The 17,099-nt window shown below is 47.9% G+C and overlaps 2 protein-coding genes across 4 annotated transcripts in view; one reads left to right on the forward strand and one right to left on the reverse strand.

The window, feature by feature from the left end:
- Ipmk (inositol polyphosphate multikinase) overlaps positions 1–413 on the reverse strand; it is a 34,207-nt gene extending 33,794 nt beyond the window's left edge. The window contains exon 1 of one of the 2 annotated variants that reach the window (XM_037200067.1): positions 129–413. In XM_037200067.1, the coding sequence (XP_037055962.1) occupies positions 129–267 (139 nt within the window). In that variant the 5' untranslated portion in view covers positions 268–413. The remainder of the gene's footprint in view (positions 1–128) is intronic. The other variant, XM_028877266.2, reaches the window with a different exon arrangement.
- Positions 414–670: 257 nt separating this feature from the next.
- Positions 671–16,203, forward strand: Cisd1 (CDGSH iron sulfur domain 1). 2 transcript variants are annotated; one of them, XM_037200068.1, is made up of 3 exons: positions 671–785; positions 10,743–10,948; positions 15,524–16,203. In XM_037200068.1, the coding sequence occupies exons 1-3, from the start codon at positions 686–688 to the stop codon at positions 15,611–15,613; spliced, it is 396 nt and encodes a 131-aa protein (XP_037055963.1). In that variant the 5' UTR covers positions 671–685; the 3' UTR covers positions 15,614–16,203. The 2 variants fall into 2 exon arrangements, with proteins under 2 accessions (XP_037055963.1, XP_028733100.1); XM_028877267.1 differs by lacking the exon at positions 671–785 and adding an exon at positions 1,779–1,983.
- Positions 16,204–17,099: the final 896 nt, after the last annotated feature.

The following is a 17,099-nucleotide window of genomic DNA, read 5'->3' on the forward strand; positions in this document are numbered from 1 at the left end:
TACTGAGGACCACCGAGACTGAGGACAGCGGAGGCCGAGGACTGCCGGAGCGGGGCACAGCGGAGGCCGGGGACTGCCCGGACAGGCTACAGCGGAGACTGAGGAAGGGGACCCGGGGCTGCACTCACCCACTTTGTCCTTGCCGTACATGTGGCCAGCCACCTGATGCGACAGCGGCACGCAGCCTCCGAGCAGGCGCGGCACTGGCGGGCTGTCCCCGGTGCTCCCCGGCGGCCGCAGGCGCAGCGCAGGGGGCTCGGCGGCCATCGGGGCGGCGACACTCGGCGTCAGGCGTCAGGAAGGACCGGGCGGCATCGCCTGCGCAGGCCCAGCGCGCGGACCCATACCGAGACCGCGCTGCCCGCTCCGCGGCCCGCACTCTGAACTCCGGCCGCCCGCGCCCGGGATAAGGGCGCCTGGGCTCCGCCTCTGCCCGCCCCCTGCTCGCTCCGGCCCGGACAGGACCAGACTGAGCATGCGCAAATGCTACTAGCCTGGCTCCGGCCCCGCCGTGTTGAGCATGCCCAGAGGCTACCCTACTGGAGCCCCGCCAGCACCTCACTGAACATGCGCAGAAGCCACCCGCTAGACCCGCGCTCACCCTTCCAGGAGCACGTCCAGAAGATTGACCAGCACCGAACTGAGCAGGTTCCGAGTCGGAGCCTGCTGCCCAACAGCACTGAGCATGCTCAGAGACCCGCAGGATGGGACTGTTGTCCCACGTATCCACTGTTTGCTTCATCACCAGCGCCCCAGAGTTTCCCGGGACAAACAAGCATCCCTCGGTACGTCCCGATGTGAGGTGCCCCACTCCTGGGAGACGGCAGCAGGGCAACCTAGAGAGGTGGTGATAGGCAGACCTCCCACCACGCCCTGCCCTCCCAGATCAAAGGGACAGGAGCATCCTGAGTGAAGTTGTTTCTTCTCACACCTTCCAGTTGGCACCCAGCCTGACTGTTGCCTCAAAGTATCGTGACAAGTTTATGTGTTAGAGATTGACAGTCATCCTAATTCACTTTCTTTTTAAAGATTAATTGTATGTGTGTGCCGGTGCTCGGGGAGGCCAGAGGAGTAGGGTTCCTTAGAGCTGGAATAGCAGGCGTTGTGAGCCCACCTACGTGGGTGCTGGGAATCAAACTTGGGTCCTATGAAAAAGCTGTATGTGCTCCTAATCTCTAAGACTCTGCGGCCTTCTCAGTAGTTTTCCTAAGTGAGCACGTTTTTCTTTGAAGAGATGAACACTCTACTTATGTTTATTTATTCATGGCAGTGCTGGGAATTGAAGACAGAGCGTCGTGCGTGTTGGGCAAGCACAATACCGTTGAGCAAGCACAGTACCGCTGAACTGCCTCGCCAGCCGGAGCAAGTTGTTTTTGTTTTTCTGGGTAGATGACTGGCAAGGTCAAGGACCGAAGGTCCGGAGGCCCAATGTGGCTAGCAGAGGTTCCAGATGCAGTTCCATCAACGCCTGTGCGTCTGCACTGGCAGCCTATGGCAAAGTCTGGTCTTGCGGGACCCACAGCGGAGCTGGCCAGATTTGCAGGACCCACCGTGGAGCTGGCCACCCCTTGCGTTACCGATAGCCAAAGCGGGCTTATGGCCGGCTATAGGGCGACAGACAGTCCTGCGGGTACTTGTCCTAAGTCACCTGAAACGCTCACAACTGGACCACCTGTAAAACCCGGCCTGGATAGGCTCGCCCGGCCAGCGCAGACGCAGTCACCACCTTGGCACCCTGGGTTGTCCCGCGGCTGTCAAATCCTCACCGGTCCTCCGGGTTGGGGCCGCCGCGCATGCGCGACTCTACCGGCGCGCCCTCACACGCGCTCCCCAGCTTGCCGCGGCGCCTGCGCAGTGGCTGTGAGTGGGCCCGGAGGTTGCGTCCTGCCCGGGTCTCCGCGGTCCCCCAGCGCTCGCCCGCGCGGTCCTGCCACGGCCTTCCCGCTGCCCGCACCATGGGCATCAGCAGCGACTCTGTGCGAGGTGAGCCGCCCGCGGCCGGTCCCCCGCCACCCTTATCCGGACTGTCACCTTGACCTGCACAAGGGCAGGCGCAGGCCTGCCGAGAGCTCGCGGGTTGCCGGATGCTGGTGCCGGCCGGCATCCCGGCCCTGGACCACTTCCCCAGCCAGCCACGATGTGCGCAACCAGGCTAGCGGGTTACAGTCCACCCTGAAAATCCTCTGTCCCTCAGTACCCCCAAGGGCACCGAGAAGTGGTGTGGGGAAACTGGCAGCTTCCTCCGACCCTGGCGTCCGGGAATGGTCATGTCGTAGATATTTTGTTGGCTTTTTTGTGATCCAAGGTGAAGGAAACCCAATCCGAGCGAGGTCTTCAATTTCCCAGTTTCTGACGCACCTTGCATCAGGCCACTGATGGCAGTGGTCCAAGAAACAACTGAAAGTAGCCTTCTTCCCTAAGCTTTGAAAACAGTATTTTGAAGAAATCTGCCTGAAATTTAGAGAATTTGTGAAACTTGGCTAGTGTTAAGGTGATAAACTGTTCAAATTGACCACAAGCTCTGCGATATGCGTGATAGACTCTACCCAGGTATAAAATGCCACACCCCAGGGTTTGGTTACCTCAACCTTAGTTGAGCAAAGGTAAAAGTTCATTACGATGAGCCCCATTGATTCATTCAGCAAATGCTGATTATCTATAGTGCTCAATTCTGTAACCATTCCTAACTTGGACCTCAATTTTGTAGTAGTTAGGTTATAGATAGTGGAAGGTTCTACCGTATGTCAATGAAACTGACTTGGCAGGTAAGGGGGAGAAAAACTTTTATTTTTATTTTTTTAACATTTATTGGCGTGCCATGGCTCATGTGGAAGTAAGAGGAGAACTTGTAAGGAGTTGATTCTCTCCCACCATGTGAGTCCCAGGGACCAAACTCAGGTTATCAGGCTTGGCAGCAGGCACCTTTCCCCAGAAGCCATCATGCCAATGACCGAACATTTTAAAGTTACTAAAGACAATTCTTTTGCAAAATTTACTCCAAAGGATAGCCATCTTGGGACTCCTTTAAATACATGCACTTTGGTATGTTTAAATTTTCTTTATGGTTTTTAAAATCTGGGGGGGTTGTTTTGTTTGCTGTTGAGCGTTTGTTTGTTTTTGTTGTTTTGTTGGTTTTTTTTTTTTTGGAGACCTAGTCTTTCCTTGTAGCCCAGGCTAGCCTTGAATTCAAAATCTTCCTGATCAGCCTCTCTACTGCTGAGACTATAGGCCTGTGCCACCACACCTGAAAAAACAATGTTCTTGGCAATAAGACTGTTGCACAAAATAAAATGCTCGTGTGGTTTGTGGTGCAGTTGTTTTAATTTTGTAGGAACACTGTTGCACATGCCTGAGGTGAGCCAAGAGATTGCAAAATATGTTTTTGTTTGAAATCTGGGATCATACTGTAGAAGCAGATACTAGACCATGATTTAGATAGTGTGCTGTTGAAAGGAAGGTGAACCCCCAGGACTTGTCACCATTTGCAGACTGGTCTTTCCTGCAGTCCAAAGATAAGGTTTTGGTTTTGCTTCATTTGTGGGCACAAGGAAGCTCAGAGGTGACTCTCCATTAGTTTACCATTATCTACGGAATAGGAAACCTCTTGGTGAAACCCCCCAGTTAGCTTCAACTTGAAGTACTCGCCTTTGTTATACGGGGTAACTTTTTAAAAATAGGAATGACAGAGAGATCATTATGAAGACCGTGGGGAGAGTCCCAGAGGCTTTGCAAGCTTCCTCTACCAGCTCCTTCCCCCTCAAAGTTGGAATGTAGATTGCCTTGGAAATAAATCCCCCACCCCCTTTTAAGATTTATTTACTTTATGTATGAGTGTTTTGGCTGTTTGTATTTTGGTATATGGTGTGCATGAGGTGCCCATGGAGGCCAGAAGAGGGTGTCGGTCAGTTGCCCTGGAATTGGTGTTCCAGACACATGGGTGCTGGGGATGGAGCCCTGCTTCTCGGGAAAAACAGCCTGTGCCCTCAGCTGAACCATCTCTCCAGCGCTTGCAATATACCTTTTTATGTTTACTTCTTGGATCTTGTACAACTGTTGTGGTTTGCTTTTTGTTTTTGTTTGTTTTTTTTTTTTTTTTTAATAGAGTCTTGTGTGTAACTCAGGCTGGCTTCTAACTTGCTATAATAGCAGAAGATCACTTTGAACTCCTGATCCTTCTGCCTCTACCTCGTGGGTGCTGGGATTGTAGGTGTGCACTATCACACCCGGTTTATTTGGTACTGTGGATTTTATGCAGGGCTTTGTGGAACAAAGCAAGCAGTGTACCAATTGAGCCACACTTTGGACCCTTAGAGTTAACATGCCTACTGGTATTTAGTTGAAAACTAAAATACTGATTTACAACCAGGTGTGGTTGCAAATACCTGCTATCCCAGCCCTCTGGAGAATCAAGAGTTGGAGGCCAGCTTGGGCTATGTAACATGACCATCTCAAGAGGAAAAAAAAAAAAAATTAAGGGTGGGGGGAGAATGTCTATGCTTGCAGAATTCTTTACATTGAGGATGGAGAGCCTGTGGTCCAGAGGGAAGGCGGCTAATAAAGCTAAGTGGGTATCAAACCAGGACTGGAGTTAGAGAGGGGCAATGCAGAAAAGTGATGGAACTTGAGACCCGCCCCCTAGGCAGTGTGAGATAGTTTGGGCAAGTGTCAGCGAGCTCACTATGGTTTCTGGAAAGTGGCCTTCGATGCCCACGTATGCAGTCTCATGATTCTTCCTCTTGCCCAATAGACGGCCTTTCTGAACTCCTCCTGGTCTCGATGCCTCCACACCTCACAGCGCCTGCTGTCGCCCTTCACCCTTCCATTCCCACAGGGCTGACTAAAGAGAGTCAGTCTCTCCCGGCTCTGTGCTATCTCGTTGCCAGTGCCTGTTTCTGTTTGTTTTGTTTGTCTTCTTTATTTGAGTCAGGGTCTCTCTCTGTTAACCCTGGCTGGCCTGGAACTCCCTATGTAGAGTAGGCTGGCCTCAAACCCACAGAGGTCTGCTGCTGAGCAGAGTAGAGGTCAGAGGGCAGCTCTATAGCTTCTTCTTCAGTCTTGTGGGTTACATGGACAGAATTCAGGTCATGTGGCTTTTTCAGCAAGTGCCTTTACTCATGGAGCTAGCCTGCCTACCAGCCTCTTAAATCAAAATTCTTGTTTAATAAATTACTTACTGTGTATGAGTTCGAGGGGAGGGGGTCAAGGGTCACAGCACCTGGGTGAAGGTCAGAGGACAGCTTATGGGCGTTCTTCTCTCCTCCCATCGTGTGGGTCAGGAATGAAACTCAGGTAGACAGACTTGGCAGCAGGCACCTGTATCCTCTGAGCCCTCCTGCCAGCTCTGTGCCTTGCCCTGCTTTCTCTTGTACATCTTCTTACTTGGTCCTGTCCACAGGGTATAAAGAGGGATTTATGTGTTTTCATGTGCTGTGTTGTCCACTGCAAGCCTGGATCATCACAAGCACATAACTAATGCTGGCCCGTCTGTTTATACCCTTTATTTATATCCTCACTTTCTTCGGAGTCCTTTATATTTTTCCAGTTCATTCTATCAGAATATATTAATTCAGTAAGTTTCTCGAGTTTTTTTTTTTCATCTTTATTTATTTATTTATTTTTCTATTTGTTGCTCCACAGCATCTATTATCGGCTTGATACAGTACAAATTCTTATCCTAATAATGAAATGTTTCACTGAGGCTTGACCAGTGATTGAGTAATACCAAAACTTATTATAAGCCACAGTCATCCTAGGGTCCCCCCTGCTATGCAGCCTCCCTGGATCTGTGGGTTGCAGTCTGACTGTTCTTTGCTTTATATCTAGCATCCACTTATGAGTGAGTACGTACCATGTTTGTCCTTCTGGGTTTGGGTTACCTCAGTCAGGATGACATTTTCTAGTTCCATGAGTTTTGGAAAGTTATTTAAAGGATTTTTTTTTTTCTGCAAAAGAATGTACAGGTCACACCAAGAAAATAGTAAGCAGATAATGAGCAGTGGGATTCCCAGCTGGAGCTGAAATAAGAGCTGTTGTCTTTGGTGGATGTTTTCTGGAATGGGAAAGAGTAACCCTGTGCATCCCTATGGGTGCCTGAGGTGCCCCCTGGCTGACTGATGCTTTTTGTTTTCTGAGTCTGAGAAGTAGATCTCAGGTCTAGACACAGGTCTAGAAAAAGCCATCAGGTATAAGAACACTGAGGCCATGGAAGGGACAGGTGAAAATCAAGATGAATTGCTCATCCGTCACTGCATAGTGCTCCCTTGATGTTGACGCCACGTGTACCAAATCTTGAGGGGAAAAAAAAAACCAGCACTCACGGAAGGTTTGGTTTCAGCACAGTGCCCCTCCCCCTCTCCTGACCCACGCACATTCCAGCACATTCCGGTTCTGTGGCAGTTGGTGGTAGTGGGTAGGTGAAGGTCCTTTGAGCAGGAACTAGTCTGAAGGAAAAGAAGGGTGAGATTTCTAAGTCAAAGCAAATGAACCCTCCCAGTAAGGCATATCTGAGGGATCAGTCATAAGGAGGGCTGTGGGTTTAGGAGCACGTCCAAGAGAAACCAGAGGCTATAAAGCAGACCCGAGGCTGCATGAGGAAGCAGAGATCGTGTTCTCTTGTTGCCTGGCTCTAATCTTCCTTTAATGGTGTTTATGTAGAAGAAAACAGGTTTGATTGATCTCCAGGAACAACCCACCCTTACGAACTGTATCTAGCAAAGGAAAAAGGATTGCCCTGGAGGAGGCAGGAAAGGGCTCACGGCCTGAAAGGAGGCAGCAGAGAACAGATCAGAGTCGTGTGTTGTCTCTGCAGTTGTGAGTGAACTTAAGACCAGCCCTGCCATGCCCTCAGTGTGAAGAGGTACCCCAACAGGCACTCAGCCTCGGATGGCAGATGAGGGACTCCAGCCTGACAGTTACTAATTCTGAGACAGGCTTCTGCCATGCTCTGGGTGTTCTTGGGTTGTGTTATTTGCTTACTCTCTGATTCTTCTTCCTCCAGGTTGGCATTTGAATCGTTTTTATCTCTCTCTCTACTTCCCTTTTCTTTCTTTACCCTGGAGTTGCCAGAGTTGTTTGCCACTCTTTGCCAGAAAAAAAAAACCTGATTGAGGCTGCAGTCATGGAGTGATAAAGTAGCAACATTTTCCTTCTGTCTGGAAAGTAGCAATCTGTCCCTGATGAGATTAGAAATTAGAATTTGGGAAGAAGGAAGAATAGAATTTTTCCCTCTAAGGCCTGATGCAGCTCTGTGGGTCTAACACTCACTTGAAGTGATTCCAATGCTGTTTCTCTAGCACACATACAATACTGTGACACTTGTCGGGGCGGCCAGTGCCCTTGCTGGACGTTTGGTCACAGAGCCTGTGTGTTGAGTCCCATGGGACAGACACCCTCGAGTACCTAGGGTGTGCGTCAGCTGTGACGTCTATGGTATGGCTGCTCTTCTGTGCCTGTTCCTCTTTCATTTCTTCCCTGGTCAAAAAATTCTGGAGAAGGTAAAAGTTTATTTGGTTTTTGTTTTCTGATGTCATCCTATATATTAATATGGTAATAGGGAAAAAGAGACTGGAGGAATGTTTCCTACCTTGAACCCAATTAATGCCAGCCAGTTGTTCTACGAATCTCAGGACATTTGAAGTTTGTGGGGATCATTAACATAAGTATAAAAAGCTTCTCAGGAGGTGGAGCCTGAACTCCATTACAGCAAATAGGTATCAGGGGCCATTTGCCTTCAAAATTAAATTCCTGCAAAAAAAAAAAAAAGAAAGAACTAAGATCACAATATTCAAGGAGCTGTGGTAACCTAATTCAGAAGGGGAGTTATAACTTCTTTTTGAGTTCCTGTTACATGTCAGCAGACACTGTGAAATTGAGGTTTTCATGTTTTGAGACAGGGTCCAATGTCTAGCCAAGGTTGACCTCAGATTCTTCCATCTGAATTGTGAGTGGCTTCGCCTTGGGTATAGCTACCTGCAGCTCCTTCCTGAGCTATTCATCGAAGGGGATGGGAGTCCGGCAAATTGAAATAGATTTCAGCCCCGCTTGAACACTGAAGTTCAAGAGACATTTACACAAAATTCGTAGTTACAAAACATTCTGAAGGGCTGGAGATGCATCACAGAGGCAGAACATTTGCCCAGAATACTCGAAGCCTTGGGTCAGTTCCCAGTCCTGTAAAAAGAGAAAAATTCCTGAGGAGGTCAAAGGTTCGAAGTTGTCAGGTGACCACTGGTCAGGTGGCACCTGGGAATAACAGAATACCAGTTAATGTTTATTCTAGGTGCCCTAGCAAGAAGAAATGGAAATGACCTGGGATGGAAACCAATCTAAATTGGTTTCTACAGAGAAAAATGCTTCTGTAGTTGAAAATAGAGTCCATGATCCATAGAGTGTGCCCATTAGAAACATTGGGTGGAGGCTGTTAAATAAATGAGAAGACCAAGATGAAAGGAGTTGGGGTGGGTGTGAGGACTCTTGTAGGTGAAGCTGTTAGGACTGAGCTCCAGCACACCCTTAATCCCAGAACCTGGAAGGCAGAGGCAGGCAGGTCTCTGAGTTTGTGACCAGCCTGGGCTACAGAGCGAGTTCCAGGACAGCCATGGCTACACAGAGAAACCCTGTCTTGAAAAGAAAGAAAGAAAGAAGGAAGGAAGGAAAGAAAGAAAGAAAAAAGGATTGAGCTCTAGTTTGGTCTGTGTAGACACCATCAGATGTGTCCCACTGTGAGACAGGAAGACAGAAGTATCCTGGGGTCCACTATGCCCATGGGATTGTGTTTGGCAATAAAAATGTTTTTGTACTTATCTCCCTAGGGCTTTCTTTGATAGTCTGGGAACTCATTTCAGACACTGAAGACCTGATGAGGAAGTGCTAGGAAGCAGCCCAGTGTGTTTATCCTGACCCCAATCGATCGACTTCTTCCTGCAGCCCCTCCATGCTGGGACTAGACAACTCTCTTCTGAGGCTAAGGGCAACCAGATAATGCTGAACTTGGCTTCTGCCGTCACTGCCTGGAGCCGAGGTGGCTGCTAAGCACTTGGGTTTCTAAGGAGTCCTTGGATGCAGAAGGAATAAATACATGGCCTGTTAGTCCAACAATTTTTTTTATTATTATTATTGGGAAGTAGAATAACATTTTGCTTAAAATGAAGTTTTAGGAAATTCAGAAAGAAAATAGAAATGAAGAATTTATTGAATGTTTCATATGAGACTATTGCAGTTACTAGTATTACTAATACTATGCTTTGTATTTTAGTGAGAAAGCAATTTGTAGATTTTGGTAGCCTTTGAATAACTTCAGACCTAGAACCAACCCTGCCAGGCAGATCCTGGGGATGCTCAGTGATTGGGGGGGGGGGGGGGCAGGCGGGGCAGGGTTTACTGGTCTCTCTTTGTCTTGTCCAGATCTGGTTCTATTTGTGTTAATGTCGAGGTGCACTGGGTTTTGATAAATTACAGCATTTCAAAGCAACTGCGGGATTTTGCTCTTTAAGTGAACTCCTTTTGCTAATGAATGCCATTACTCCTGGTCTTTCTGTTTTGTTTATAACCTGAATCTTTCTTTTTTGGTTTTTCGAGACAGCGTTTCTCTGCGTGGCTTTGCGCCTTTCCTGGAGCTCACTTGGTAGCCCAGGCTGGCCTCGAACTCACAGAGATCCGCCTGGCTCTGCCTCCCGAGTGCTGGGATTAAAGGCGTGCGCCACCACCACCCGGCTATAACCTGAATCTTATTTTTCAGGTTTTGTTTTCTTCTTTAAGCAGTAGGTATTTGCAGGTACAGGTGCTACTGAAAATGTTGATGAGCGCTTGAAAGATTATCAAGCTTTGCTTTCCCTTTTCTGTCTTAGAGAAGGGAAAATAACCGTTGCTTTTCCCTCTGTTATATTAACTTAGCTGTCCACTCAGTAGTAAAAATCACATCTGCATTAGGGAGGGTGGTGGAGAGCCTTGAGAAAAGAACTCTACACCACTGTGTTTGGGTCATTTAGTAACAATGAAAATCGTTATCACTCAGTGGGTGACGACCCAGGAAAAGCCATCCCCATCACCTACAGAGCCTCACCCTTAGAATTTCTGCATACACTTTGCCAAATCACTTCTGCTTTGCAAGCCAGACCTAAATATCCAGGAGTTGGTCCTGCTTGACTAGCATGCCGGAAGCCTGGGTATGGTGGCACAAGACAGTTACACAACACTGAGTGTGGAGGCAGGAGGATCAAGGTCATAGATCACAGCTATAGGAGACTCAGGGAAGGAAGGAGTGAGGAGGAAAAATGGAGGGAGGGAAAAAGGCCCACGAGTTGCCTTCAGTTTTGTTTGTTTGGCCTAAACCACCTGTCCGAACAAAAGGTGTGATGTTGTGGAATATTATTTTAAGGTGTGTTACATATTTTTCCTACCGCTTTTGTTAACAATGCAAAGACATGTTACATTTGTTTGATTACATAAAATTAACCTGTGGTCAAAAAAAAAAAAAGAAGAAAAAATCGTTATCAGACTGGCAGGATGGCTTCAGCAGGTACAGGTGCTTTCTACCTTGCTTGTAAACTGAGTTCGATTCCCAGGACCCACGCCATGGAGGGAGAGAACCAACTCCCAGAAGTTGCCCTCTGACCTCAGCGCGTACTGTGAGCACATGCCACCTACCCGTAAATAAGAAATGGATGTGATTCTAAACATTATGCTTGTCGGGCCTCGGGAGCTCGACTGCCTCTCACGGTTCCTCCCTCCCTTGTCTGTTGCAGTTGAGTGGATTGCAGCCGTGACGTTTGCTGCTGGGACAGCTGCCCTCGGTTACCTGGCTTACAAAAAGTTCTACGTCAAAGATACTCGTTCCAAAGGTATGGTGAACCTTCACGTCCAGAAAGACAACCCCAAGGTGGTGCACGCCTTCGACATGGAGGACCTGGGAGATAAGGCTGTGTACTGCCGCTGCTGGAGGTCCAAAAAGGTGAGTGGTGCTGTGCCAGTGTGCCAGGCTGGTGGAGAGTGGTGCTGTGCCAGTGTGCCCGTGTGCCAGGCTGGTGGAGAGCCTTGCCCCTCCTTGCTTCTGTGGGGTCCGGTCCTCCCTGGTTTTCACACACTGCTTTCTGTTTGTCAGAGACGGACTTTGGCCAGGGATCTCAGACTTGCCATCCTCCTGCCTCTGTCTCAAGTGCTGGGATGGCAGGCTTGCCTCAGCACACACAGCTCTCCATACTCCTGCGGAATATGTTTTCTCAAACGTACAGCTGCCATGCAGTGAAATGACCTCATACCCTCAAGGAATTAAACTGAGTTAACCATCAAAAAAACCCAAAGATGAAGGAAACATGTCTTCGATTTTCTCTCGGGAATTCTTCCCCAAGGGGATCTGGGGAGGAAATTCCACAGCCTAAGTGCAATGAGAAACTGACTGAGCGGAGTGTGTGTGAGAGAGACAGGATCTTGCTGGGTAGCCTGTGAAGCTGCAGAGGCCCCTTGGAGTCAGGTGCCCTGCACTGGTGCCGGTCTTCCTGTTTTGGATTATAGGTGTGCAGCACCTCACCTGGCTTAGATTTCTTACTGGTAATATCTATCCTAAGCCTTCTCTTAGCTGCAGTCCCTGTAATTAAATACCTGGCTGTATTGAATCCATTAAAACCCACTTGATGCGATGAGAATTCTATTCTGTCAGATGGAAATGACACCTGCAGGCTCTAGACGTGGACAGGGTGATGCACTGGGTGACTTCAGAATACCAGGTGTCCTGAGAGGCCCAAAATGCTAACACTGGATGTGCTGCTGTTCACATTCGAGGGAAATGAAGTTCCAAAGCTTAATTTCCAAGGCCATGGCATGCTGAGCTGAGAGTGTAGGCAGTGGTGGAGAGTACCAGAAGCCATGAGTTTGGTCCCTAGATCTAAGAAAAAACCCCACATAATTTAAAGTACTATTTTCTAAAATTGCAGTCTGTTAGAGGCTTACTACAGAGGAGAATGCTATCACGAATCTTGTCATAAACGTGGAAGGGGCTATGTAAGACCTAGTAGAAAGTGTGTCTCGGGGAATATTTTATTTTATTATTTTTTAGTTTTTAATACCATCTTTGTGCATTTGTGCCTGTGTGTGTGTGTGTGTGTGTGTGTGTGTGTGTGTATGCGTGCATGAGTGCATGTGTGCGTGCATGTGTATGTGTTGATATGGTCACATGAGCTCAAATACCTGCAGAGGCCAAGGCATCAGATCCCCCATGGAGCTTGAGTTACAGGCAGTTACAAGGTACCCAAGAGTGCTGGGAGCTGGGATTCGAACTTGGGTCTTCTACAGGAATAGAACATACACATACTCCCTTAACAGCTAAACCTTCTCTCCAGCCCTGTTGGGGCCGGAGCGGGTGTGTGTGTACATATTTTAGTTAGCATGCTAAGAAATGGGCTTCACTGTGCCATTTTCATAAATATATATATCGTCATACTTTGCCACCCCCTCCCGGTTCTCCCTGACCTCCTCCTTGTCACCTCTTACTGCCATTTCTAACCCTAAGAGTTCCCCTTTCAGCTCTCACATCGTGTGCATACTGATACCCTCTCCTGTTCTGCTCCTGCCTTCATCCCCCATCACAGCCCCGAGGAACTGCTTCAGTAGGCACTTCTAGTAGCTTGGTGTTGTGTGGTTCAGTAAACGCAGATTAAGAGACGTCACTGTGTCCCACGATGGCCTGGTGTGGACTTGGAATGTGAACAGTAGGTGCTCCTGGAGCTACTAGGACATAACCTCTTGGCGCTCTGTCATCTAGACTTGTTTCAAAAGGTGTCCCTACATAGGCTCCATTCTTACTGCTCACTAAACCTTAGAAAGTAAAAATGGAGACTTTCCCCGAGTCACAGAAGCTCTCCAGTCAGTGATGTTAAATCTAAATTCCTAAAACTGCTCACTGGGGTACCCCTGCTCCCATGCCAGCATTGGTGTCCCAGGTGAGCCCTGTCTGTGTGATTCTGGTGCATTGGTAAATGGGAGTGCTTATGCCGTGGACTGAATTGTCTGAGAGTCCCACTGCCTCTAGAAAATGGGAGGCAGATGCAAGTATTAGCAGTGCTTGGGGCTGGAGAGATGGATCAGAGGTTAAGAGCACTGGCTGTTCTTCCAGAGGTCCTGAGTTCAATTCCCAGCACCCACATGGTAGCAATGCTTTCTCAAAATGTGCAAGAAAGCAGTCATGAGGAAAGGGGGTGGGTGAAGACTCGGACCCTCCGGGGATGAGTCCGTGAGGAAAACCAGTGTGAAAACTTTGCCTCATGGTTTGGGCCATGGGTCTTTCAGACGTAACTTACAGCACCATGCTGGCTGTGGAAATGGAGAGAAATGAAGAGGATCAGCAAAAAAACAGTGACTTTTTAAAAAGACTTCTTTTTATTAGCTTTAATTATACGTATGTGCATGAGTATAGGTACCCACAGAGTTGGGTCCCCCGGAACTAGAGTTATAGGCAGTCGTGAGCTACCTGACATGGGTCCTGGGAACCAAACTCGGGTCCTCTGGAAGAGCACACACACTTAACCACCGACGCTCTCCAGCCCTGGCAGGGACTAGTCAGGGAGACTGGGGAGGACACTACAGCATCTTAGCCTGTGGTGTAAAGCGGGCCATCTTTAACAGAAAAAAGGAATTCAGTTTGAAAAGCTAATGTTTCCCCAACAGTGCTAAAGAGTTGAGTTGCAAAGAGTGGGTTTGGGGTGAGGGTTGAGAGGAAATGTGCAGCGGCAGTGGTCCCGACTTAGGATCTGGTGAGTCAAGGCGACACGGCAGGAATCGGAGAGGATGTTCCGCGTTTGGACAATGCAGAGTCAGACAGGACAGGCCCTGGGGGAGAAGTAAAGATAGAGGCAGAGCGGGAAGGAGAGTTTTCCCGGCTTTGGTGCTGAGCTGGCTGTCAGCACGGCCAGGTGAGTGGGTGATGATGGCGAGGCTCTCGGATGAAGCAATTAGCAGCTGACCTTTTGCTGCCATTTCAACAGAATAATTAAAACTCTGTGTCCAAGTCGGTGAAAGCCTATGTTCCCCCAAAACAAGCGCTACCAGTTTGAGTTTCTGTGGGTGAAAGCGGACGGGAGACAGGGATCACGGAGACGGGAGGGGAGAGCAGACGGGGAGACAGGAGTCATGGAGACGGGAGGGAAGAACAGACAGCGAGACAGGGATCATGGAGACAGGGATCATGGAGACAGGAGGGAATTTCCTGGATTGACTTGCCCCGTAAAGTAGATATGGGCCTCAGGAAGAATCAAGAAGAGGCTGTTGTAAGTAGTCCAACAGCACACCCCAGGAATACTCTTCCTCCACTGTTAAGACCCTGAACTGCCATTTCCTGTCCCCAGGACACATGTGGCAGCTCACAGCAGTCTGTAGCTCCAGTTCCAGGAATCTGACACCCTCTTCTGGCCTTCATGGACACTGCACACACATGATGCATTGATGTACATGGAGACAAAATAGCCATAACACATAAAATAAAATTAATTTAAAAAATGAAGTCTGGCCAGGCATGGTGGCACACACCTTTAATCCTAGCACTCGGAAGGCAGAGGCAGGTGGATTTCTGTGAGTTCGAGGCTAGCCTAGTCTACAGAGTGAGTTCCAGGATAGGCTCCAAAGCTACACAGAGAAACCCTGTCTTGAAAAACCATTTTAAAAAAAAAATGAAGTCTGCCAGGACTCAGGGGCTCCCTGGTCTGTGTTGTAAGCACAGCGAAAGCAAGCCTGTGTCCTGCAGAAGCTGGCTCTTTGGAAAACAGTGACAGAGGATTAGTTTGTCCCTCTACCACCAGACACAAAAATGTCAGTTATACCTATGATGTGGAATTAGTAAAAATGAACCAACGTTGGAAACTTATAATCACATTTCCAGAAGAAAATGTCTCCATGGACCCTTCAAAATGAGCCTCATTAGAGGGGGAAGTACTGGAGGCGCAGGGGCTAGCAAAGTGGGAAAACTGGAGCCCAGATTGCTGCAAAGATGTTGACACAGGGGTCCTAAGCAAAGTGATTTTTGTTTGGTTTTTGAGACAGGATCTCATGCAGCCTAGGCTGGCCTTGAACTCTTGACCTTCTGCCGCTCAAGTGTTGGCATTACAGGTATACACCACTACACACAACTACAAATTGATTTTAATGGAATAAACTTGAACTCTTACAAGTAGAACCATGGGCATAATTGTGGGTCCAGTGCCTGCCTAGTGTGCACAAAACCCAGGATTCAGCCCTCAGCACACATCTTTTTTTTTTTATTTTGCCTATTTACAAATAGGCAAAAGACATAGGTCACTAGAACGGTAGCCAGTAGGTAGCCACAGCTAAAGTCTTCAGCGTGCATCACCAGATGTCAGGATGTTGGGGTAGTGATCTGGATTTTATCCTCCTCTCCATTTCTCCCTCCTGCTCAAAGAAGTACCTTTGCTAGCCAAGAACACTAGAAGCTGGGATGTGTGGGAATCTGGCATCGCTACCCCTCTGCCGAGCACAGACTGATGTGGGGATTAGACATTTTACAGTCTTTCTCTCTTCCTAGTTTCCGTTCTGTGATGGGGCTCACATAAAACATAACGAAGAGACTGGAGACAACGTGGGACCTCTGATCATCAAGAAAAAAGAAACTTAATGGACAGTTTCAATGCTGCACCCCAGAGTGTTGTGATGTCACCTGATCATTTAATTAGAATTAATGAATGAGACACTCACTCTGTCTGATTGGCCTCCCTGGGTTCTAGATGTGGTTGGTACCTCGCGAATCGCAGCTTTCACATTCATGGCATTAGCCTTGCTATTGGAATATCGTGGTGGTGCACATTTGTTGAAAGAAGAAGGAGATAAAAAAAAAAGGCTAAACCAACCTCATGATATAAGGGTTATTTTGGTCTTGTAAGGATCCGTTACTTTAAAATAATGGTCTTAGAATATAGTTGTATCTTGAGGTTAACGTATTAAATTATTCTCAAAATCATGTACATTGTAAGTTTAAAGAAAAATCACCTTTTCTTAGTTACCTCGGAAATTAATAGAGTGTGATACAGTTGCGTTGATCCCTTACAGCATAGGAGAAACCTGCCATGACCTTGACTGTCTTGTGGCCGAGGTGATGACATGAATTCAGCTTGTGTGTTCTAATGTTTTAGTCAGAATTAACCGAATGTTCTTCTCCATAAAGTCGCCCAGGTCAACAATAAAGGGGCAACAACTTCCTTGTGTTCATCGCTATGGATATTTGATTGATCCACCAATAGCAGAAATCTAGACCACAGTGATGTCGGCCAAGTAGTCACAAAGAATGTTGGGGCAATGGCTCTGTGGATAAAGTGCCCATGTAAAAGCCAGACAAGCATGGTGGCTTGCCTGTCATCCCAATGCTTGGGAGGCAGAGGTAAGGATGACCAGAGCAAGACTAGCCTGAATCAAGGAGGTCTACGTTCAACAAGAAACCCTGCCTCAATAATAACAGGAGCGCTATCAAGGAAGAAGACACTGGTATCAACCTCAGGCCTCCATTTGAGCACACACGTGCACCACACAATGTGAATGTGATTATACACATGTACATCACATATCCTTATAGCAAATCAAAATAAAATGTAGTCTTATGGAACTTAAGCCCAAGAACAGAAGGGCATTGGACTGAAGGCTTTGATGGGATTTGGTGCCCATGTTCAAGTATATTGATCTCAAAGCCACATAGTCTTGCAGAGCATAACTAGTTTCAATCAAAAGCATAGGACATTCTTATTTCCCACTCTGAATAATCAAGTGCATGGCTCGAGCTAGTAAAGGAACAACCTTTGAAGATAAAAGGGACCCCCTCTTCTTTTAAACTTACAAGGCTTGAAGACAAGTGTTACTGTCATAATTGCTGCTCTGCCTGAACACCCGAGGCTCCAAGTGTCACCCTCATTGACTGAGCCCTGGTGAGCAGTGTGCTGTCTTCTCTAGACCACTTACTGACCTCAGCAAAGCCACTCGGCTCCTCGGCCCCAGTGTATGAATGTTGTGTGTGTTCGTATGGGGTGTCTGGTCACATGTGGAGGCCAGAGGTCACTGTTGGGTCTCATTAGTTTGGCATCATTGGCTCACCAAGGAGCCCCAGGGCTCCTCCT

Source organism: Peromyscus leucopus, chromosome 16_21 (assembly GCF_004664715.2).
Source record: "Peromyscus leucopus breed LL Stock chromosome 16_21, UCI_PerLeu_2.1, whole genome shotgun sequence".
NCBI lineage: Eukaryota > Metazoa > Chordata > Mammalia > Rodentia > Cricetidae > Peromyscus > Peromyscus leucopus.

Excerpts from the sequence above, each read along its gene's own strand:
- Cisd1 (XM_028877267.1), top strand. The coding sequence starts at position 1,794 with ATGCGCGACTCTACCGGCGCGCCCTCACACGCGCTCCCCAGCTTGCCG. Across the intron at positions 1,984-10,742 it reads CAGCAGCGACTCTGTGCGAG|TTGAGTGGATTGCAGCCGTG; the intron begins GTGAGCCGCCCG and ends TGTCTGTTGCAG. Across the intron at positions 10,949-15,523 it reads GCTGCTGGAGGTCCAAAAAG|TTTCCGTTCTGTGATGGGGC; the intron begins GTGAGTGGTGCT and ends CTCTCTTCCTAG.